The sequence below is a fragment of the Protopterus annectens genome, chromosome 8.part0 (assembly GCF_019279795.1).
Source record: "Protopterus annectens isolate FY-2018-M chromosome 8.part0, PAN1.0, whole genome shotgun sequence".
NCBI classification, from domain to species: Eukaryota; Metazoa; Chordata; order Ceratodontiformes; family Protopteridae; genus Protopterus; species Protopterus annectens.
In genome coordinates, this window is record NC_056741.1 from 648,971,687 (window position 1) to 648,996,638 (window position 24,952).

Sequence of the window (24,952 nt, forward strand, 5' to 3'; positions counted from 1 at the left end):
GACAGGGGCAATTTGTTAGATAATCAAGACTTAGGCACACATCCATGCCATCCTCTTTTCCCTATGGATCGGTCTATGTTAAATAAATGAACACTTAAAATGCTGAGTACAACATACTCAAACACTTTTAAGCAAAAGTTTATTTAATCAACAGCCCAGAATGTCGGAAAATGGAGTTCTGAAATATTTCAGTTGGCCAGCACTGACATATGTGACGTATTATGTCATATAAGCTACTGCTAACGGCGCCGTATGGTGCAGAAAGGGAGAATTTCCCTTTTCTGCACTGAAGTGCAGTCTCGGAGTTGGTATATATAAGTAGGGGTGGTGGGGGTGCAGCCTCCCACATGTGGGATGCAGGGGGACATGCCCCCCTTCTTGCAACGTTACGGTATGTTTTTATAGGTTTTTTTTTGTTACAATGTATTGGAAGTTGCTGTTAGTCGGTTTAGAGTTCTGTAGCACTTGGGACGGGTAGGTGGCCAAACAAAACATTTAGAGATTGTATTTTCCAATATTCTGGGCTGTTGGTTAAATAAACATTCGAGTATGTTGTACTCGACATTTTAAACATTCGTTTATTTAACATAGACCCTATGGATCACATATTTTCTAAGATCTTTTTATATTGGCTAGGCTCGTAAGGGCTCTTAAGCCGTTAGCCTAGTAATCTCCTATGAACCTATAGGTCAAACAAAGTAAAACTTTGGCTACTTTTAAGGCTAGTCTTGATAACTGTATGGGTTGAAACAAATACACATCAGGGTTAGCACTTTTACGTGTCTGCTTAAAGGTACTTATGGCTATGTATTATATGGACCACATGATCACTTGCCTTTTATTGTTCTGATCTTTCTGTGTTGCTATGATTCATCGAGTAGAGAAGCTTTACACCTTGCACTATATGCACAGATAATTTGTCAGCTCTGAAAAGACATCATTTGTGTTTAATTTTTTTGTCCTCAGTGGTCTTGAATACTGAATGTTTCCGTGCCTTTTTCACCAGGTTGATCCCTCCTGTCCTGTCCTATCATATTCTTTCTTCTCTTCAAAGGATGTAAAGAAGGGATATTAAGGTAGCTGGTCTCATATGTTCTGAGAGTACAGCACCCCGAATCTTTTTTGCACAGTGTCATACAAACAATGAAAGTCATCGACTGCATTCAAGCTTTCTTTCCCTTAGATGGTAGAGTCTGGTAAAGGCTAAAACAAAAAGGGGAAGTTTCCTCCCCCGTCAATTTTCATCAGTGGATGGCAAATGCGATCTGGAAATACTGCCTAAAAATACTCACCTCTTCTATTTGTTGGGGTAAAGGCCTCAAAATAGAATGGCAAAGGCAAGTCATACTGCTATCAGCTACATTTGACAGACTTGACATAAGAGCAAATGACACAGTATGTGTTGAAGACAAGTATCTTCTTCCTAATTCAGTGTCAGAAAACACACTATAGATATATCTAAATGCTTGTCAAAATTCTAATGGATGTTATGGTGTTTAAATGACAAGTTAGTTGCCAATGGAATCTTAACAATGGGAGTGAGTTACATCTTAAGATAAGATGTATAAAGGAAATAGATGTATTTATTTATTTGCCAACTTCACGACACCCATACAGATGGACAATACAGTTACGACTGCTGAATCGTATACAAATGCACTGTATAAGCACTTACATGAGTGCATGGATTGTGCTATCCCTAACAGAACCAAGACGCTATCCTCCAAAAAAAAGGAAGCCAATCTGGTGATCCCCTGCTATAAACAAACTCTACAACAGAAGGAAGAAACTGTTGCAAAAGAGAGTAAAATCTCATGAGTGGAGGAGTTCCCTGGTCAGCCTCAGTAAAAAGCTGAGATCCCTCATAAAATTCTCCAAAGCCAGTTACGAAAACAAGATTGCCACTGACTCTAAGGACAACCACAGAGCATTCTATAGGTATGTCAAGAATCTCAGTGGCAACACCCAGATCTGCTCTGAGTTACACACAATGGCATGAAAATTACGGAACTAACTGATGTCGCCAACATCCTGGCTGATAGGTTCAGTGCTAACTTTACTTCCCCTCACCACCTAAAGGGCCCATATCCATATGAAAATAATGCAGTGCCACTGCAATCACAACTGAGCAGATAAAAACTGCACTCTCCAAAGCAAAGAACACAGCATCCATGAGACCAGACAACATCCCAGGCTGCATTCTATACAAACTTCAAAATGAACTGGGCCCCCACTTAAGCACCATGTTCAATCATAGCCTCACGACAGGCTTTGTACCCACAGAATGGTGCACAGCAATAGTTATACCACTCCACAAAGGGGGAGCCACCACGGACCCTGGGAACTAATGCCCTATTAGCCTGACAAGCTTGGTTTGTAAGGCCATGGAACGTATCATCATGGATCTCATAAACAAATACATTGGTAACCTCCAAACTCTGGACCCCACCCAGTTCTGGTTTGTGAAGGGAAGATCATGTCTCCTAAACCTGATCAACTTCTTCAAAACAGTCACCAAAGTCGTAGACAAGGGCAAGGCAGTTCACACAGCCTATCTTGACCTCACCAAGGCTTTTGACACCATTCCCCATTCTGGAATAATAGATAAACTCACTAACCTGGGCATAAATCCATACGTCACAAGATGGTTTGCCAACTGGCTCACTGACAGAACTCACACTGTAAAAGCTGCAGACTCCAAATCTGACCTCAAACCTGTAACAAGTGGAGTACCACAGAGTTCAGTCTTGGGTCCTCTCCAGTTTGGGATCTACTTCTCTGAAGTACAGGCTGAAGAAGTTCGCAGATGACTGCAAATTAAGTGACATAGTCACGTCCCCAAACGACGTGGACATCCTACAGAAGGGCCTCACTGAGACTGATGCCTGCTGTCAAAGCCATGCCCTCAAGCTCAGCACCAAAAAGTGCATTGTCATCCCCTTTGGTAAAAACTCTGTACCCATGAACTACCACATAGGCGGCAGTCCACTTAACACTGAATGTGTGATAAGAGACCTTGGGACACAGGTGGACAGTAGTTTCTCCTTTGATAATTACATCACCACAGTAGTCAGGAATCCTTGTACATGGCACACCTCATCACAAAAGGATTCTCATCCAGGAAAAGAGAGGTCATTGTTCCCCTCTACTCATCACTCATTAGACCCATCATTGAGTACAATGCCCCTTTTGGAATGTACCTCACAAGACATCTGCAGCAGCTGGAAAGGCCACAAAATTACCTCACAAAGAGGATTACGGGACTCAAACATATGCCCTACGCTGACCGTCTCCAAAACCTCCAGCTTTACTCCACAGCATATCGTCTACTCCGAGGTGATCTCTGCCTAACATACAAAGCTATGTCAAACCCAGAACTGTTGGACATGCTCCACCTAAAGAAATCCCAATCCCTCTGAGCCACATGCTCTAGAGAGCTAACCATTGTCACCACAATAAACAGAACATGCTGGAGGGATAACTTCCTGTCCCAAAGACTCCCCATACTCTGTTACAAGCTGAGTTCCTCACTAGCACTCTTTAAGAAAATTCTTGATGAATGGATGGGAAATACTGTGTTCTTATTTCATTAAAAGGTGTGCAAAGCTGAATCCAAGTATGTGAATGAATAAGGGAATGCTTTCCTCATCTGATATCCTGACTGCTCTGCATTCAACCTCCGAGACCAATTAGAAACTCTAAAAAAGCAATAATCCAGGAATGATTAATGAATCCTTTATTCCATGCGTTTTTAGTAAGGTGTGTGTGTGTGTGTGTGTGTGTGTGTGTGTGTGTGTGTGTGTGTGTGTGTGTGTGTGTGTGTGTGTGTGAGAGTGTGTCCACATCTATATGTAAAAGGATACTGTTGTATAAACAGTTTGGGTTTGTTTCAATTGCATATTTAAAGATTCAGCTAGTTAACTAGTTACAGACAGAATATCAGGTAAAATACATTGTTGAGGGTCTGTCACAGGTATTGTAGCTTTTACAGCTCTGAACACCTAGAACTTCCCAGAGGCACCAAAAGTAATGCCTATAGTGCATAGCTGTATATAACAGGCATACAAATATGAAATGTTCTTTTATGACATATATCTTAATAATGTGGGAGCAAACCTAAACGTGAAATAGGCATTTATGAAATCCAGAGTGGTAAAATTTTGAGAGATGTATGCGTTTTAAATGTCATTTGAGAACGGGAAGGAAACAATGAGGTATGAGTACAACACAATTTCTGGCTACACTTCTAGGCAAATGTATGACACTCATAATGAATATCTGTCATAGCAGGGCCAAACACATTGATATGTGTACATTATAAAAAAGGCAAAGTGCTCAGCATAAAGAGAAATCCTACTATGACACTCAGTCAGTCATATGATCATAAAATGCAACTTCTTCAGTATGGTAAACTTCATACCACCTGACAAAAAAATGCCAGGTGTCACTGCCTGAAACATTTTCAGCATTATATCACTTGATAGCTGCAAGTCAAAAAAGTGAAATAAATCTTGTTCAACACAGATAGATAGACAGATAGATCTACAGTCAGAGACACAATGTACCACAGAACAAACCAAATGCCTAAAAAGTTTAAAAAAATAATGCTATTCATGGAAGAAGCACTTTGTATATTTTTCTCATACACATACATATATATATATATATATATATATATATATATATATATATATATATGGTAAAACTTCCCAAAAAATGGAGTTGAGAGCTAGGTATATAACCTGGATTTCAATGTGCTCTTGTAGACGCAAGCAGCTAAATTCAAACAAGCAGCAGTAGAAGCATAAACGAATTACATCCAAGTCTTATATGTGTATAACTTAAAAAGTAATGTTTTCTTCATATATATATATATATATATATATATATATATATATATATATACACACACACACACACACACACACATATATATATATATATACACACACACACACACACACACACATATATATATATATATATATAATATGAATATTATAAATGTATACATATATATTTATATTGTATATAGAGATATGAATATATTTACACAGACACACAACACACACATGGATATAAACATACAGATATGGGTTAATTTCTTTCATCATATTTTTATTTTTCTTAAACAGGAATACATGTTTTATCAATTCCTATTTTGACAAAAGCACTTTAACATAGTGTGTGATCAGCAAACTCTGGGATTTAGGATGTTACTCTCAAAGTAGTATATTTAGAGCCATGTGGTATGTGGGGAGTGTATGGTGCTTGTCCCCCTGCAAAAACACTTATCTTATTTATATATATATATATATATATGTATATATATTTTCCAAATAATATCAGCATGTATAGTACAAATAGTCTCAGTATTTTGCAACATGAGTAACTATATACAAATGGCAACACAAATGTTTAAGTAAGCCTGTTGCTTACTATAAGTTACATATGGATAATGATAAAGCTTCCTGTATCCATCAATCCAATTTGCTGAATCACATTTTTTATAGTTATAAAATATCAAAAAACCTCATTGGAAGAAGGAAAATAAAAACACATTCAGCTAAGTGGATTGTAAAGCAGAGAAGGTCTAATGTCACTTCCACCAGAACAAACTAGCCCCCACCAAAACAGGCGCAGCAACTTTATTAAACAAAAACAACCAAAGTGTCTTTAAAATCCAGAAATATGTGCTTTCAGGGCATACAGCACTTTCATAAAGCAATTGCACTCCATTCCCCTTTGAAAACAAAACATATGCAGCTACATTATGAAAACTGGACTCTTCACAGCATCTGAGACAAATGTGACATGCAATACCAGCACAAATTCTATGACATTTTATGCATGCATAACTCAGAAGAGTATGTCAACATAAAAAGTAACCACACAATGCACTGTATTCTAGGGTGGCACAGTGAAGCATTAGGTAGAGTTGTCACCTCGCAGCATGAGGTTCTTTGGTTTGATTCTCAGCTGGGGTGCCTTTTGTGCAGAATCTGCATGTCTTGCCTGTGTTTGTGTGGGTTTCTTCCAAGTGCTTCAGTTCATTCCTATATTCCAAAGATATGTTGTAGGTGCACTGGACACTCTAAACTGGCCACGGATGTGACAGCATGTGCATGTCTGTGTGTGTGTGTGTGTGTGTGTGTGTGTGTGTGTGTGTGTGTGTGTGTGTGTGTGTGTGGTATGGAAGAAAAGCCACAACAGGGCTAGCCATCTGGAGGTGTGACCATTGGCTCTAGGCAACTGTCACTGTTGATGTAATACTCTGACCCCCTATGGAAAAAAGGGAGTTATAGATAGACTGCAGTAGAATCTAGTTTCCAAAAGAGTAAAGCAATATCTATTTTAAATGAATCGTATTATACTAATGAATCTCTTTAAAGTGTGCAGAATACAGTATTTACCCCTAAATACATAGCTTACCCCAAATGTCAAAACTCTCTTCATTATTGAATATTGATACAAAACGAGTTTTGAAACAAGGAAAGAGTGAACACACACACACACACACACACACACACACACACACACACACACACACACACACACACACACTAATAAAAAAACTGCTGTATAGTAATTTTGTTACTTTCTGTACTGACTCACAAATAGTCTAACATTCATATGTTCACATGAAAGTTCTTGTTGATAGACACAGCCACAACGGAAGCCACTATCCATAATCACTAACCTGACACAATAGTAAAACAGTGTTTGTGACTACAGACCAAGCAACAAGATGATCCCTCACTAACATGGCACTGCTCCACCAAACAGAAACACTTTCAGCTAAACAAATTGGCTTAAAAAGAGCATTTAAATGTAGTATGTTCTAGGCTTCACGTATTTATTCATGTATAGCGTTTATATAATTGACTTGTAAAATTTTTAGACAATGGGTAAAGACTGGAATATATAAATATAATTCGGTAATATTCTAGTGATATATAATATATGACGTATATAATATGTTGTATAATAATAATATGAGGAACACATTGTCAAATACATTTATTTTTGTGGCTAAACTCATTCAAAATGGAAGACTTAAGGTTTTAATTGGTAGCTACTGTACTTTTGTATCTGGGTCCATCTTTTCTTCTTCGGCAGCATTACATGCATTATTCATGTTTGCTTTTGGATAATTCCTTATTGTATTTCATTCTGAATTGTTGTAGTTGGAAAACATTTTTTTTTTTCAAAAATAAAGTACATTGTAAAGCTGTTTACTTTAAAATTCTAATGTATCATAGTCGGTCACTTCTTTAGCAATTAAATAGAGGTAGGCATCCCATAACAATGTGAACGTACCAAATACTCATTTACCATCTGAATCCCCATGTCAGGCACACAAACCTCACCAATGGAATAATTATGTAGTAACAGGGTATATTATTTAAAATTTGCTTTCCTTATCTGGGATATATATCTGCTCTATTATTTTTACCTCATCTTGCTATAAAAAGAATCACTTCATCTTGAAATGAATAAAACGTAATCAGCTGAAGTTCTTGTCAAAGGCTGAAATGATACACACTGGCCTTTTTAACCAGTGACATAACTGTAGGATCCCAAATGTATTACTGGTGATATAGTCTGCCTGGCTATAGATATACATACACTAATGCACTGTCAGGCAGAGTTTATAGCAGTTGCCCATGAGAAATATTCCTAGAAGCTCTTCAATGTGTGTGTGTGTGTGTGTGTGTGTGTGTGTGTGTGTGTGTGTGTGTGTGTGTGTGTGTGTGTGTGTGTGTGTGTGTGTGTGTGTGTGCGCATGTTTGTAGGGAGGTTCAGGCCAAAGCTGTCTAGATTATTTATTTTGTTGTCACTTAAAAAATGCTAAGTACAACAGTTGGCAGCATAAACAAAGGTGAGATTATTAACTTTTACAGACCAGTTACTATCACAAAATGAGTACTTAACAGGTTGACTGAAAAGTGAAGAAAGGGTGCAAGGGTGCACCCATTTGCTATGCTCCTTACAACTCCATTGTCCACAAACATTCCCAAAACAACCCAAACAGTTTGTTACATCGCACTTAAATGTCACAATGATTACAGTTCCCTCTTCTACTGGAAAGGAAGTCCTATATTATGTGTGAATTTTACTATTAAATAATATGCACACAATCTCTATAACAACCACTGAAAGTATATCCTTTGCAGTCACTGTGATGGTGCAATATTAATAGAAACAAACGTCTTGGCCTTATCATGTTGCATTATACTGATGTTCTACTACTCTGTAAGCAAAACTGTGCAGGTTAACAGCTCAGAATGCAATGGTAGACATTAAAACAGATATCATTATTTACAAGTTAGAGGATGCATCCACTATGTGTCCATGCCCTGACTACCAGCTGAACACATCCCCTTCAATGAGAGAGATCAGGGTTAGTGTCTTACAAGAAAGGTGTCAAAGAACTCCTTTTACTTAACTAGGTTTATATCATTCACTGTTCTTTAAATACCTGCAGGCAACATATTCAGATCGATAAACATTTAGTTTGCTTTTATGTTGGTTAATTGCAAATGTTATGAGAATACATGCCTGCTTTATCTGCATTTTTTGGGTTAACAAATTATGGTATTACTGATATATGCAGGTTTTAATATTTTACATTCTAAAAGGGTTACCAGAACATGAAAATAAAATTATTGCAGAAATAAAATCAGATTGACAGCAGTGACAGTAGGCATTTCTGCAACATAATACACTTGAACACATCAACTATTCACATCATGTCTTCTTAAATTTATGAAATCATTATACTGTGAGCTGTATCAAGATTTTTGGAGATGTTGTCAGCATCAAATATTTAACTACATCAATACTATGAGCCTACACTGAAATTCAGAAGTAAAAGCTCATATATTTATTTAAAATTTTAAAAGCACCACTCCAGATTATTACTGTACTTACTGCCTTATGTTTGTTTACATCTCTGATGGTACCCAACTGTTCTAGACAGACAGATCAGGTCTGATGGATGGCTACACCAACTGTTTGGGGGAAATCACATTTGAGTTCTTTTCACATCGTTGATGGTAACTTGTCAGTGTTGTCCTGTGTCACGTTTATTCTAGCAGCTGAAAGTCTGTTTTATATTTTCATACCAGGCTTTAAGCACTGCCTTGCTATGATACTGCCTCGACAAGAAGTTCAGGATTGACGTTCAGCTTCTATGCTGAAGTTAGGCCTGCAGTTCCATTCTGTGACTGCAGGTCTGAGACTATTATGATTTTCAGTATACACGCATATTTAAAACAATATAACCTACAAGTTGTAAGCAGATGGATTAGCCTTTATATAAGGCAAGGTGGAACAGGAGATGCGAAACTCTAAGTTAAACATGCTGCATTAGGATTCAGTAATTATATATTTTCTCACACTGTCTAATTCGATCTTATTGCTACTGATTCTGTGAGGGTTTGCAAAACTTAAATTAAGAAGTTGTTGTAGAAGCCACAAATGAGGCAGATCCCTGCACATACTTTGCAAAACAATACAACGCAACCCCTATTTAACTTTTAGAGCACTTGAACACGTAGTGTATATTAAGGCTCTGGTTTTGAAAGTATTTAAAATGATTTGTAAATTTTGTGGGATGCAAAAACCATACTGTTAAAACTATTACTTCCTGACCTTGATTTAAGGTCCACAAAATTATCACAGATTAAGGAGGAAAACAGACACAGATGATGTTTCTTTTGTTGAACTGAGTTTTTCCTGCAGCTCAGGCAATCACAAACTGAAGATGTTTTCTGACTGCTCCACAATTGATAATAGCTTGTAGTCACAGTTTAATTTTTGGTGCAAGTTTTAAAAAAAAATGGATTTTTAGGGCACTGGTCTTAGTATCCTCAACTACAGCTCTTGCCAGTAACATGGGAAATGGAAGGCATTGGGCATTTATCCAGCAATGACTACACAATGATAATTCATTCAAACCTGTTTTGAAACATTTTGCAATATCTGATGGTATAGCACAGATGGATAATGAATTCATATGAGCTTAATCCTGTATTCCTAGGCTTAATTCCCTCAAAAATCTCCTTGCAAATTGTGAGGCTATCATCAAAAAGTTAACCAGACAGTGTTCCTCAGTCATTCCTAACTGGGGCACTTACAAAACTTAAATGGTTAACAGAGAGAAAAATAAAAATAAAAAATAAAATCTCAGGCCACTTCAAACAGAAAAACAAGACAAAGAAAAGTTGCATGAACTCTGAAGGTTTGTGTGCAAAACTGCACTGATGTGTTTATGTAGATTGTTACACTCCAGGATGAACTCATTTGATGAAACAGCTCTTTCTCAGAAGGACTAACCTGTCACAGTCTGCCTGTGGCGTTGTCCACTCTGCCTACAGTGCAACAACACATGAGCTCCATGCAGTACCCTCCCCCCCTCGCTGTCAGCTGGTTCGTCTTCCATACCTGCACTTCTCTCGCGTGGTAGGCAACAATCAATCCCAGCAGCGCTATGGTAGAGAGACTGATAAGGCATTTCAGGGCCATAGAGTATAAGGAGTCCTGTAGAAAAACAGAAGATAAGACAAATTATTATTATATTATTATATAAAAAACAATAATCAAAATACAAAAGTAAAAGGAGAGTGTAGAACATTACTGCAGTACAAATATGCTACATGTGTACCCTTATGGCACAGAGGATTGCTTTGGAGACTAAGAGCTAATTCATAGGTTCATAGGTAGGTATTAGGCATGCAGTTCAAGAAACCATTTTGAAGCCTGGCCCAATTTTCCAACTGACCCAAAACAATGTCTAAGTAAGTGATGTGCTCAAGATCACACAGCAGGCAAATGAAGGCAGAGGGAATCAAACCCCATACAACAGAGAGCAGTTTTTTAACAGCTTATAGCCTTAATCCACTGATGTAACTACCAGACTATGTTAAAACACCAGCTGTTAGAATCAGCAGGATCCAAACCTGCAGGGGGAATCCCCAATGGATCTCAAGTCCATTGCCCTAACCACTTAGCCTCAACTACAAAGTCTAGTTCTAGAGATTAAACTGAGACTGCTAACCAGCCTCGGGAAGAGTAAGGTTTCAAGACAGGCAGGCAGTATGCAGCCATATACCATCAAAGACAGGCAGGCAGTATGCAGCCCTATACCATCAACCACTGGGGGGCCTGGCTGTTGAACTGTGATCTTCACAGAGATGGCGAACAGCAGATGAAAGTGAGCATACTCGCCAATGTGAGGCTAAAGAATGCTGGGTAAGGATTGTAATTTGTTTGTCATCTGTACACTTAAGTTCAAAGTAAAAGTATCTGAACTGGTGTGCTTCCAGAGTACAAATTACGTCTGTGAAATAAGTTGCAAATTTAGGGGTAGCATTAGCAATCACTTGTCTGCTCAAATACTTATTTCTAGGGTTACCAAAGAGAACTTTATTAAGGATAGTTATTGTAGGCCTTGAACAGATGTATCTATCAAAGGAACAGGACAGATGTGTAACAACACAAGGGGATTCAGTTGTTGATAATGGATTTTTATTTCACAGTAACAAAATATTATGTTGTATGATCCACAAGCGCTTTTCAAAGTTACAAAGTCATTCACAACATATTAAAATAAAAATATGTAAAATTACATGGACCAAGCAACAAAGAATCAATGTAATACAAACACACACACAAAAACACTGCCAGACATCAGAGAGTTTATAAAGAAAATACAAAAGCTCTGTAATCATTTCTGGGCATCATAATAAGCTGAAAACTGTAAAATACAACAAAGCATCTCAACAGTCTCAACAGAGGGAAAACTAAAAAAAGGACAGAAAGAAAGGGCTTGTGTCTAATTGGTTGAAAAGGTTTTGAGCCTGCCAACTTGCTTCAGGGTAGTAGGTCAAAACACACACACAAATGTAGGGAACTACATGCACGCAAGTAGAACAAGTCTTTAAAGCAACTAAAATGTCTGCAGTATGTACACAGTTCATGTGAATGAAAGCTATTTTCATTCAGAACAGGAAAAAATAACAGTTCCTCTGAGGTATTTCATTATACCAGTTGCTTCACTGTCTACTGCACAGTTTCACTCTGAGTTCAGTCTCTTCATACAAATGCAACATAGGATTCAAAGTCCCTTGGCTACTGTACGAAACCAGACAGGTGGTCTTCTCTAGCATACAAAGGAGTCAGACTCAGAAAGGGGCAGCAGCCCTGTTTTATAGTTGAGGTTTGCTGACTCAAACCACAGAACAGTGATTCAAAGATAGCAGCAGTATCAAAGGTCTGAGCAAAGAGTTGAGTTTTTATTCTATAATTAATAGTGAATGCTATTACAGTGAGTAAGGATATCTGAGCAGCACACACTCCCATGGTAACTGAACGTGTACAGTGATTGTGTGGGTATATGCATATAGGTGTACATGTATGTCAGTATGTGGTGCGATGTCATTGGGATCAAGTGTGTGTGTGTGTGTAGCTGCATACAGCTTGCACAAGTGTCTATAAATGGGAGCTTGTTTGTTCGTGCTTGTGAATGTGTGTGTCTGTGTGAGAGAGACAGAGGAAATGACTTGGGGAAATCTGACAGAAAAATGAATCATCATCGGGAAATCTGACTGAGATAAATCAATCATCTTTGGAAAATCTGACAGAGAAGCCTAGATGAGAGTGAGCATGCGCCCTCATGCTAGAGGAAAGAATGCCGGGGCAAGGGAATCAGCTAAGAGAAACCTGACTGAAAAAGATGCATCAGCTCCAACAAATATGATAATATCAAGGAACATGAAACAGCCCAGAGAAATCTGACCAACATAGATGAATTAGATCAGATAAATCTGCCTGAAACAGATCAAACAACTCTGACTAATACAGATAAAAACAATTCAGGGAAGTCAGCCTGAGACACAAATCTGAGCAAGGATTTCTGACTGAGGCAGACAGCTCAAGGATATCTGACTGAGCAAAGTAAATCAGCTCAGGGGCACCTATCTAGAGCACATACCTTTACAACAAGAACTTTCTGTGAAAGAAAAGGAATATAAGTGAAATTTTGACTAGTACAGAGAGAGTTTTAATAAATTACTATAAGATAAAGACAAACCGTACAAATTTCAGGAACACCTTTATATGGTAAATTAAGTATCTCAGACAGAGCAGTAAAGTATGAGACAAATTAAATATGCTTAACAATTTTGACTAGGACAAATATGGAATCTCAGAGTGATATAATTGGGACAGACTGAAAATTCTGAGAGATCTAATTGGTAAAGCTGAAGATTCTAGAGAGATCTTTCTGTGGCAGGCCCTAATCTCACACTAATTTTATTGAGGAAAACCCAAGTATTTTTCAGAGACCTTGTTTACTGACATTTGCTGTTTGTTTTCCCTGGAAAAGCGGCACCATTTTCTGCTTGAACACAGAGCAAATTGTCAGTCCTATGGTTTGTCCTTCCAGCCACAAAAAGAAAAAGTTAAAGAAACAGACTTTACCAGCACAGCAGGCTAGTAACTTCCCTCAGCAGCAGGTGGGTGACTCTGCTGTGGCAATTTGTTGTACCTCAGGCCACTCATCTTTAAACCCAGATCCCTCTGATGTAGCGCCTATAGCACTATGGACAGGGTTAGCCATGTCTTTTGCAGCTGTTGGAGTCTCCTCAGTGGGCAAGGGAGAGCCACTCTTGTTGGTCCTGGGAGAGGGAACAGGGCATGTTTCCCTGCTGTGTCAGAATGTTGTGCCAATCCTTGAAAAGAAGCCTGTCAAAAAAAAACAGAAAACCAAGCATGTATCTACTCCTCCTCAAATTTCTATATGTATGAGTAGTTTACTGTGACTGGCTCAGGGTTTAATTCAAGCTACCGATCTTACTTGTATAGTAGTTTCTGGTAAAAGAAAGAAGTATGTCTGTATTCCTGAAGAGATTGAAGATTCTGAACATGAACAGGAAGATGCATGGGGCGGATTCAGGGATTTGTCCACATATTTCTGATTCAGACTCAGAGCTCAGTTTCTGATTCTACTTGTGAGGGTTTCTGTTTCTCTGAGACTATTGCTAGAATGTCCCAATGTTTTCAGTGGGAGAACACTGACATTTCTCAGTCCCTCAGAAATACTATGAGTTGCCACAGAAGGATTTTCCAGAACCTACACCCATATCTCCTGTCCTGTCTGCTTAGAGAATGTGTGTCTTACTTCCAGCAATTTTTCTGATAGTCAGCCAGCTATCCCTAAACAGAAAGGGTGTATACATTTCCTCAGTCCTGACCCAACAGGTACAGCCTTAGTTGACTCATCTGCTGTTAAGCAATAAGTTAATTCCTGTCCTCTTCTTTCTAATAACAATGGGAAATTTATTGACAGGTATGGATTTGTAGAATTTTAAATTGTCACGCTCATATTTGTTCTGGCATATTGTGAAAGTATGAGGAATGTTTTATTTACAGTTTCTTCTTGCAAAGGAAAATTAACTTTAAATAACTTAGTTTCTTCTATTGTACAGGTAGGTCACTATTAATTGCTTGCAGTCTGTGTATGACTCTTGATACATCTTCCAGGGCTATGGCCACTGATACTGTTTTAAGGAGGTTTGCTTAGTTACATTCTCAGAATCTCCCAGATTATGTGAAACATTAGATTTTAAATTTTCCCTTGGATAGAGATTCAGTGTTTGGCCCATCTGCTGCAGACATGATCAAAAAGTGTGATGAAAGAGGTAAGCTGAACAAGGGACACTGGGCGGCTCAGTGGTGCAGTGGTTAACGTTGTCGCCTCACAGCAAGAGGTTCTCTGGTTCGATTCTCGGCTGGGGTGCCTTCTGTGTGGAGTTTGCATGTTCTCCCTGTGTTCGCGTGGGTTTCCTCCGGGTACTCCGGTTTCCTCCCACATTCCAAAGACATACATCTGGAGCATTTCTCCCCGGGCCTCCGCTGAAAACAGGATCTGTGGAACCTAGTCGGACTTTCCCGGTCAACAAATGTTAAATAAAATAAATAAATAAATAAAGGGAATCTCTTAAGAGTTGTCAGCCTTCCATTTCCAAATTGTCCAATACATTTTCCTTCTCCTTGTCCAGTTTTGGCAAAAAAACAAAATAAACCGTCTTAACAGAATTCAGGTAAACATATATTTATGAAGAAGTGGCAAGGGGGTTCTAAACAGAAGTCTCAAACCTCCCAAAACCAAGGAAAGTCCAACATGTCTGAATAACTGTTCAAGAGGCCTTGTGACCCCCTCCCACCTGGCACTTTTTCTCTTCCAGAAAGTCTGAATCTCCATTTTTCTGTTTTGCAACAGATTGAAACCAAATGGGTTCTGAAAAATCATTCATTAGGGTTACAGAAGGCTGTGGGAGGAAATTCTTCCTTTCAAGGGAGTCATTCCCCATTCTGCTGATCAAACCCTTTTGTTTCCACCTGTTTTTTATCACATGCTCTCCAAAGGAGTGATAGATCCAATCCCTCATTCCCAGCTGGGAAAAGGGTTTTATTTAAGGATGTTCGTAGTGACAAAGAAGGAAAATACAGGGAGACCAGCTCTGGGTTTTTCTTTCTTAAATCTGTATTTGATAGTGCCCAAATTCAAAAACACGTCACTTCACAACCTGTTGCCTGCTCTTCCTCTTTCAGGTTTCCTAATAACACCAGACTTAAAAGATGCTTATCATCGCATCCCTATTCATACAGACTTCAGGTGATTCTTAAGGTTTTGTCTAGATCATACCATCAGTTTTCTGCCTTACCCATTATGAGCACTTTTGGTGCAGTGGAAAGTCCAAAGTGTCTAACTCCAATTATAGTTCACTGCAGGCTACATCTTATCCACATTTTTCCAAATTTAGACTATTTGTTTAACTTTGCCAAGTGTTTTTTTAAATATCAGGAATCTCCCCCTCTTGGGTGAGAGATCTCTTACATAAGCTAGGACTCCAACAGAACCCTTAAAAGTCTTTCTTGATTGCCTGGTAAAGGAATGTATTCCTGGGATGTCAACTAAACACCTCAATATAAATAGCTTTTTCCACAAGAAAAATCAGATCTTTATTTAGATTTATTTCTAAGGTTTTACACTCAGACTTCAGTCATTGGGAGGAATACCTCAGGATATTAGGTTTCATGGCATGTATGATTCTCTTGGAAAAACTCCACATGAGAAAGATATTACAATTGTATCAACACCATCTATCTTTTTAGATCCCAGTACTGGGGTTTGTCAGAATAGATTTTTTTTTTGGTGGAGACAACAGATAGCCTTAAATCCAGGTCTCCACTTCTCCCTCCCTACTCCAATGCAGTCAATCACCTCAGATGCTTCAGGCTTTGCTTGGGGAGCAGTTTCAGGAGGAAAAACAGAGCAGGGGATGTGGGACACCAATGACAAATGCAAGCATATAATATCAAGAAAATGTTTGCCCCAATCAAGGCAATAAACTCTCTGAACCATCTTTGGTCCTAGATACTTCAAGTAGTTACAGAGTATGCTATAGTCATGTGGTACATCAACAAGCAAGGAGGATCCAGGTTGTACCCCCTTTGCAGACTAGCCATGTTAGCTTTGGATGTAGCTTCACAGCACAATCTCTCTCTACGGGCATCCTACTTTCTGTCAGAGCAAAACTGTTTCAGACAGGCTGAGCAGAACAAGGGCAAACCTTCACAAATGAAAACTAGACCAGGGGGTCTTCCAAGATTTGATCCATCTGTGGGTAGTTCCTCAAGTAGTCCTCTTTACCTCTTCTCTGAACAATCAGCTGACAAAATTCTGTTCCAGGACCATACGTCTCAACTCTCCATTTTTTGCAGAATGTCCAGATTTCTATCTCGTGTTTTTGGTCAGTTCCTCATAAAATTTTGGTTTTCTGTCAAATCATCGGCAAATAGAGGACTGAATTCAGAAAATAATGACAGACATTTGAGTTTTAGACTTCATATTTTTCAGAAAATTCATGTTAATACAACATGTGTTATTCTATCACAAAGGTTGTCAGAGCAATATCTAAAAATTGTCCCAAATTTTAGACCTTTGCCCCCCCCCCCCCCCCATTTTATGTGGCTTTGTCCAGATTTATTGCTCTTAGAGGTTGAAAGGTATGTCTAGGACTCCATGCAAGCAGTCCTGAAAGGCAGATGTCTTTTCTTTTTTTTTTTTTGGACAGAAATGTTCCTGTATGCCTTTTCATCTTTTCCACTAATATCCAGGGTACTTCTGAAGATTCAGTAGGAATCCCCCAAGAGCACTGTGGAGATCCCCTTCTGGCACAGGCAGCCATGATTCTCCCTTCTTTTGGAGATGGCCAGGGGCAATTACCACAAGCATCCATACAGAATAGATCTACTCGCAAAAAAACAGGGATGTCTGATACACCCCGAAATCAAGGAGACATACAGCAGGTACTAATGGAGGTAAGGGAGCCTGTTACTAGAGAATCATATATTATCAAATGAAAAAGATTTTCTAGTTGGTGCCAACAACATAAACAGCACACATTCAGGGCTGGTTGTTCTTTGGTTTTACAAGATTTGTGGGAGTTAGTATCCTATGGCCTTTCTTATTCCTCAATCAAGGTTCATTTAACAGCCATTTCAACACATCTGCCCATGAATTCTCCTCTTTCAAGGCAGCCTGATGTTAAAATGCTACCGAAAGGGGTTTTGCATAGGAAGTTTCCAAATAAACCAATGGCCCATCTTTGAGATCTTAATTTTGTGTTAGAGAAGCAAACACTTGCTCTATTTCAACCAGCTAATCTGGCTGATTTGAGGTTCTTAACATGGAAAACAGTTTTACTGTTTGCTCTGACCTCTGTAAGAAGGGCATCTGAGTTGCAAGCTCTTATAGTGAGTCAACCCTACCTCATTTCCTATACGGACAGGGTTCCTTTGAGAACTGGTCCTTCTTTTATGTCTAAAGTGGTATCTAAATGTACTTTAAGCCAAACTATACATCTCCCTGTTTTCTTTCCTGAACCTAGAACTGAGGAAGAAAGGATACTCCATACCTTGAATGTCCACAGACATCTCAGATACTATCTTGACAGAGATAAACCTTTCAGATATTTGGATCAATTGTTCATTTCTTGTGAAGGTAAGAAGGAGCAACGTGTCAAAACAGACTATGTTCAGATGGTTGTCTGAGGCTATTACCTTTTGTTATACTCACCATGACAAATCTATTCTAGGGAGGGTCAAGGCCCACTGTACCAGGGTCTTGGTCTATAGCTGTTTGGAAAGGGTTGGATTCTAAAAATATTTTAGAAGCTGCTACTTGGTCCTCTATACATACTTTTACAAAGCACTATAAGCTTGATTTCTACCCCAAGTATAATTCAAGCTTTGCTATGACCATTCTCCAGGGCTCCTGGATCCTTCTTCCTCGTCCAAAATATAGTTAGCGATTTTAGTCTACCCATAGTAGCTAAGGCTACTGCATCTGTGATCAATATAAAGAACATAGTACAATTGTGTATGGTGAACATACCAGAACAGTAGATGCTTGAATGATTCCTGTGGCAGTAGCTGCTCCATCCCTCCCTCCCTCCCTCCCTCCTCCCTCCCTCCCTCCCTCCATGCCTCTTGTTTTTTGGTATGTTAATTTATTTTTTGTTACTGCTGACATTGTCCATACAGGGCTCAGCCTCCTTCATTCACAGACTTGTTTTTTAGTCATTTCAGCTCAAGCTGCTTTACATTATGGTCACATGGATGGTGCCCTGAAGCTTTGGAAGCTGGACGTTTTTTATATCCTTGACAGAGCATAAACCATATAACTAAGGCTACTGCAGCAGTGATCACTTGAACATTTACTGTCATGGTAAGTTCCACTTACACAGCTTTATTTTCAACTGAATAAATATTCCAAAGAGATCTGACTGGTATATACCAAACATGATGAAGACCTTTGGCTCGGCAGATTAAGTACCCAGGAAGATTTGGCCGGAACAAATGAACATGTCAAGAAAACCTAAAAAAAAAATGACTGGGAAAATGAAGTGTATTAGGGTGCCTTGCAAACCAGAATTAAAAAGAGTGGGGACGTTAAACTGCAACAGAATTTAAATATCATATGGACAGAGTTGTGACACAGAGATAATTCTGTGGAATTGTCTCTTAGACAATTAATCACAAAGACGGAGATTTCTGAAGTGAACTGGGGTAGTCTGAACATTTTGCACATCTGACTGAGACAAAACAAAAATGTTGGGAAATGTGTCCTGCATAGACTGAGAATTTGTTACTAAATATTAACTGTTTCCAATAATAAGTTAGAACTGAGCTGCTACAAGGGTCATGTACAGAGAAAGGGTGAAACTGCTAACCTCACAAAGTCGAAGTGAAAAACTAGGGGCATCTTGAAGATTCCGTGATACTTGATTGAGACAATGGTGAGGCAATGGACCTTAGAAAATGTAGCAGTACTTCTATAAAGGACAGAGGATGATGGTTAACTTGTACATAACACTCAAAAGCAGTACAGTGCAAGCTGGAGGTTAATTGGCATCCTGTTTGCTAGTGAGGGACCTCAACAATGCAACACTCCGTGATGGTACTGGTTTTGCCTGACTCTGCTCAATGCTGGAAACCATTCCTATTCTTGATATGAAGAACTCAAATATTTACTCAACAAGAAATCAGGAAAACCACTCAATGAAGGAATGCAGCTTGGGTTAAACGACAAGAAGTGAATGACATTGCTTAGATAGGGACTTGGAAAGCATCTGGAAAACACGGGTGCTTTCATCTAATAACCAGCAAATACTTCAGCAGAGAACTATTTTTAAATTCTTCACCTGGGAGATTGCAAACATATAATTAATGTATTAAATGTGTATTTTTCCACTTTATATGATTAGTGTATTTTCTATGTATTTGAATATTTTCATGTACTACCTCTTTTCAATTGCCCTGTCTTTAGCATTAATGATGCTGTACCTATCTTTGTCTTTGTCTTGTTCTATTGTACTTAACTTTGTGGAGCTTTTCTCCCCGGGCCTCTACTGAAAATGGACATATATCCAGCTAGACTAGCCCGGTCAACAAATGTAAAATAAATAATAAATACTTATCTTCCTTCATGTAAAATAGGGTCAGCTACATGCTTTAAAGTATCAAGAGCTCGCAATACATACAGGACTATGACTTTAACTACTTCAATTATTTATATTTCTTACTGTCATATTGAAGCCGTACAAAGTGTTAAGTGGATCATAACAATGCCCTAACATAAGAATCTCTAGTTGGCAAGAAATTTATATGAATGCAGATTTACAACACTGACATGCTGGCATTCTAAATGAACAAAAGACTTTGTGAATGTATTTTGTTAACCTACATATTTTAACAACGTGCTAAAGTTTGTTTTTTTTTCTTTTGCTTTGACATTGACGTATTTTAATCTGACATGTGTTACTGCTAAATTTTTCATCAGTGTGTTCTTTCTAACTTTTATTTCCATAATCATGAACAAGCTATAAATAAGGAAACAAGTACTCTAACATTGACATGCTAGTGCTTACCAATCTAATGCATAGATGCACCATATCCTGAACTTCTATGACAAATAATCCATTGTATATTTTATTATTGCCTTCCTAAAGATATATGTGTATTCACTAAAGTGGGCAGAAAATGTAAAAAATAACAAAATAAAAAAAAAAAAACAGTACTCACATTTACGCAGGGGGCAAGCCCCCTCTGCACCCCCCATGTGGAGGGCTGTGCCCCCACACACCCCCTACTTTTATATTCTCACTCCGAGATCGCACTACAGTGGGAAAAAGGAAATATTCCCTTATCCCCACTGTGCTACAATCTCAGCAATAGCCATTTCCCCATGTTTTCATCTTTGTTTCACGAAAGTGCTTTTTTGGTAAAGCGCACTTTCGCAAAAGTGTGCTCAGCCATTTCACTTTCGGTTAAACGGTCGTTCAATAAATAGTACTGATCCCATATATATATATATATATATATATATATATATATATATATATATATATATATATATATATATCCTCACACATCCTCTTCTATATTCAGGCTGCCATAACAGAATCCTGCCAAATTAAAGCCATAAGAATTCCACACCGAAAATAATTAATTATTTGGTTTATGTTTCCCTGTTAAATTTCTCCATAAACCCAGTCATCTCCCATAGTTTTACAAAGATGCATTATGTTTTATTTATTTATTTATGTTATTTTTGCATTTGTTTACTGGGAAGTCTGACTGGGCAGAACCCATTTTCAGCAGAGGCCCAGGGAGAAAATCTCTACATAGCAACAATACATAAAAACATAGACATAATGACACTTTGTATACAGCGATAAAAGACATGACACTGATATTGTAATTTACAGTACTTATACAATAGCTAATAATTAGATAGATATGGCTGAGTTTATCTGATGTTATGACAATACAGATGTAAAATATAGAGTGAAAGACTAGTCCAGTGGTATATATTTTCACACATGGCTTACATTTGGCAGTAGAATGTTAGAATATTAATCATAAATACAAGTAATCTCAGTGGTATCCCCAAAGCCTCAAACAACCCACTAAACCAGTATAGTGGGTGCAAAAACAAAACAGTGCAAGAAACTTCTCTATGTGGAAGATTTTTCAATCCATATAGATCTAGTTAATCACTGTCTATTATCAGATCAGATAATGGTAGTAGATGTAGCGAACTTAAACTCATCCTAAGTCAAAAAATAATAAAAAAATATATAATTTGAATTATTATACAGAATTACTAAGTATTCTAAAGTAATCCAAGCAGGGTAGGCACTCTGTTTCCAGTTGAAAATCCTTTATTAAGTACACAGACCCAGTCAAAAATCCTTTAAGTACTACATAGACTGCTTACCCTGCTGTATTACTTTTGAATCTAATTTAGTTAGTGAATAAGATGTTTCAATTTAGTTAAGTAAGGTAATAGTGTGATAGTTTTATGAGTAAAGGAGAAAAAGGTTATAGTTGTTGTGATATCCTCACACTGAGCCAGTAATCAAGGAGCCTGAATCCTTACCACTGACACTGGAGAGGAATGTGCACTCAGAATACAAATGGATGCACTCGATATTTCCAGATGCAGACCTCTCTGCAATCAAACACAATTTCCCATAAGAGTACCCAGGGAACATGCTTAGTCCGGGGACTGATTCCTCTCTACACCTGTCCAGACCCCCAGTAAGACTCCCCACTGGCACAGCCTAGAGTTGAATCCTCAGCTGTGGTTCCAAGCTAAGTCCTCCCACACCCTCTCTGTGAAACCAGTGCTTTGTGTCCCTGTTCCGAGCAGCTAACACACACACACACACACACACACACACACACACACACACACACACACACACACACAGATTTTATTTGCACACACACACACACACACACACACACACACACACACTGAGATTTGATTTGCACACACACACCTGGGAAATGCTGGCACAGAGTCACCTGCTGTGCCCCCTTTTGCCCAGACTATAAGGTAGTTATGACTGTCACCAAAAACCCTGCCAGCTACTTTAAGGCTCTTACAAGGGTACCCAATTATACTGAGGGAAATTAATATTAAAACAAATGGTAATGTTGAACAAACAGCAAGGCTTTCAGGAGTGGCCCGAGTTATCACTAAATAAGTATACAAATATTCTCAAAGCTTATACGTTTTCTAAAAAAAATGACCAGCCACAATGAAAAGTTTAAATATATTTAATAACAAATAATAAAAGAACAATAAAATACTAAATATATATTCACAGTAAACACAAGAGATTCAGTCATAGGGAATATTTAAAATAACACCGATGGAAAGTTTCACACAGTTATAGAAAAATAGTATTTAGCTAAACTCACTATCTATTCCTGATTGACCAAAAGAATTACTGTTCCTACTTATTAAATAGAACAAGGCAAGATGGGTGAGTGGTCCTTGTTATCAAATCCAAGACAGAATACAGAATGCTGCTCTGACTTCAGTCTCTTCTAATATTAAAACATTATTTCTGTACAGAATGGCATCACATACATCTGGTCATCTGACTCTGTTTCCAACACTATCCCCTATCACAAGAAGCAGCCAGGGTTTAGCCCCTGTGTGCTACAATATACAGAGATATAGCATTGTTTAGATGTGATGCAGCTGCAGGAAGTCATAAAACCATTTCACTCTTCCTACAGGAGCTACCACCTATTCTCTAGTACAGACATTGCATCTCTGGCTCCTTTCAAAAATGTGGGATGACTTCTTTAATGCTTAACCCATAAAGTAATTTAATTTCAAGAATATTTTGCAAAGTCAGGTGGATTAAGATTAACCTCTTCACTTCCAGTAAATGATGTTACAATGTATACATTTAAACAGTTACAATAATGCATGTACATTTCTTTTCCTTTCAGCAGGACACAATGTTCATAGGTTCATAGATGAGTACTAGGCTAACTGCCCTTGCGAGCCATTTTAAGCCTAGCCAATTATCCCTTCGGAGACTTGAACCCTGCACCTTGTGTTTGTAAGGCAAACACCTTAACCATTAGGCCACTCTCCCAACACTATTGACATATTTTAACCAAGCAAACCTCACAAATACATTTTCAGCACAAGCATCTGTACAAATCAGTTTGCTATACAAATGACATATAATTATTTACAAAATTCCAACTGCTGGCATATGTTACAAATCCACTACCCTGTTTCTCCTGGCATGGCTGGCAGTACCTCCTGCCATCACAGTAGGATAGGAAGAAAAATGTGTGGGTGAGATAATAGCATGTTAGTGTGATGAGTAAGGGAGAAAAAAGGTTATAGTTTTTCATAGTTAGACTGGACTGTTACATGGGCACAGCCACGAGTATGATAAATAATTTTGAGTAGCTTTTTAAATTGAGTTGAGTTGATAGTGGTTCGAACAGAGTGAGAAAGCACATTCTAGTTTTTTGCTACATAGCATGAATATAGAGTCCCCTACAGTGTTTGTAGATTTGGTAACTTGTAATAATGATTTATTTGTTGAGAGAAGCATACGTTTTTTGGAATAAGGTTGTAGTATATTTAGGAGAGTAGGAGTTTTCTCAAGCTGATAAAGTAATTTATGAGCTATGGTTAACTGGTTATAAGCCAGGAGTTGTGGTAGTTCTAGTCAGGAGAGTGTTTTTTGGAGTGTTTAGTTTATTTTTAATGACAGACAGCCTTGTTAAGTCTTTTAAGTTAAGCAAAAAATGTATCCTTAGAATGGTTTGGAAGAACCAAATCATCCTACCTATTGTCATCACTATGCCCACGGGATACATCTCACACAGCATCAATCTTTGATCCCATGGGATTGCAAGACCTTCAAATCAGCTGGAAACATCCTGGCAGATAATCAATATTGCCTGAACCTGTTGCCAGTCCTATATTACATGCCACTAATGCTGTTTCCCTAAAATTAACTTCAGAGGAAGCAACAGCACTCCTACTTCTTTTACTAGTCAGTTCCAAGTATCTGTTTTACTCCCCTTTTGCTGCTCATACATTCTTTTTTTCTATTAACAAAGAAGACCGGAATGCTTTCTACATCTTCTCTATCCTTCTAGTATGGAGCTCATCATTCTTGATTCAATTCCAAAACTAGTCAAGCTAATATAGTTACAAGGGGTTACGTCCTTTCCAACAAATGCATGATGAACATGCAAAAACTTCAATAAATCCCATATAGTTAGCCCATGTCTTTTTCTGATACTAATAAAGGAGTCACAGATTCTTGTTTCAGGTGTCCATATCTGTTACACATAAATTATGTAAGTTCATGCCATCTACTCCACTGAAATGGGACCAATCTATATGCATCTTCTCATATTCTGCTAATGATTTTCAACAGAGATCCCAGATATCTTGCAAACATCTCTTCTCATGCTGCGATTTCAGGACATGGTCAGAATATTATGATAGCAGTCTACTTTTAGACTTTTTAATCTGAATAAG

The 24,952-nt window shown here is 38.2% G+C and overlaps 1 protein-coding gene across 1 annotated transcript in view; it reads right to left on the minus strand.

Moving 5' to 3' along the window:
* Positions 1-24,952, minus strand: part of KCNN3 (potassium calcium-activated channel subfamily N member 3) — a 2,562,115-nt gene that overhangs the window by 1,867,993 nt on the left and 669,170 nt on the right. The window contains exon 2 of the mRNA XM_044080129.1: positions 10,450-10,545. Coding sequence (XP_043936064.1) covers positions 10,450-10,545 — 96 coding nt within the window. The remainder of the gene's footprint in view (positions 1-10,449; positions 10,546-24,952) is intronic.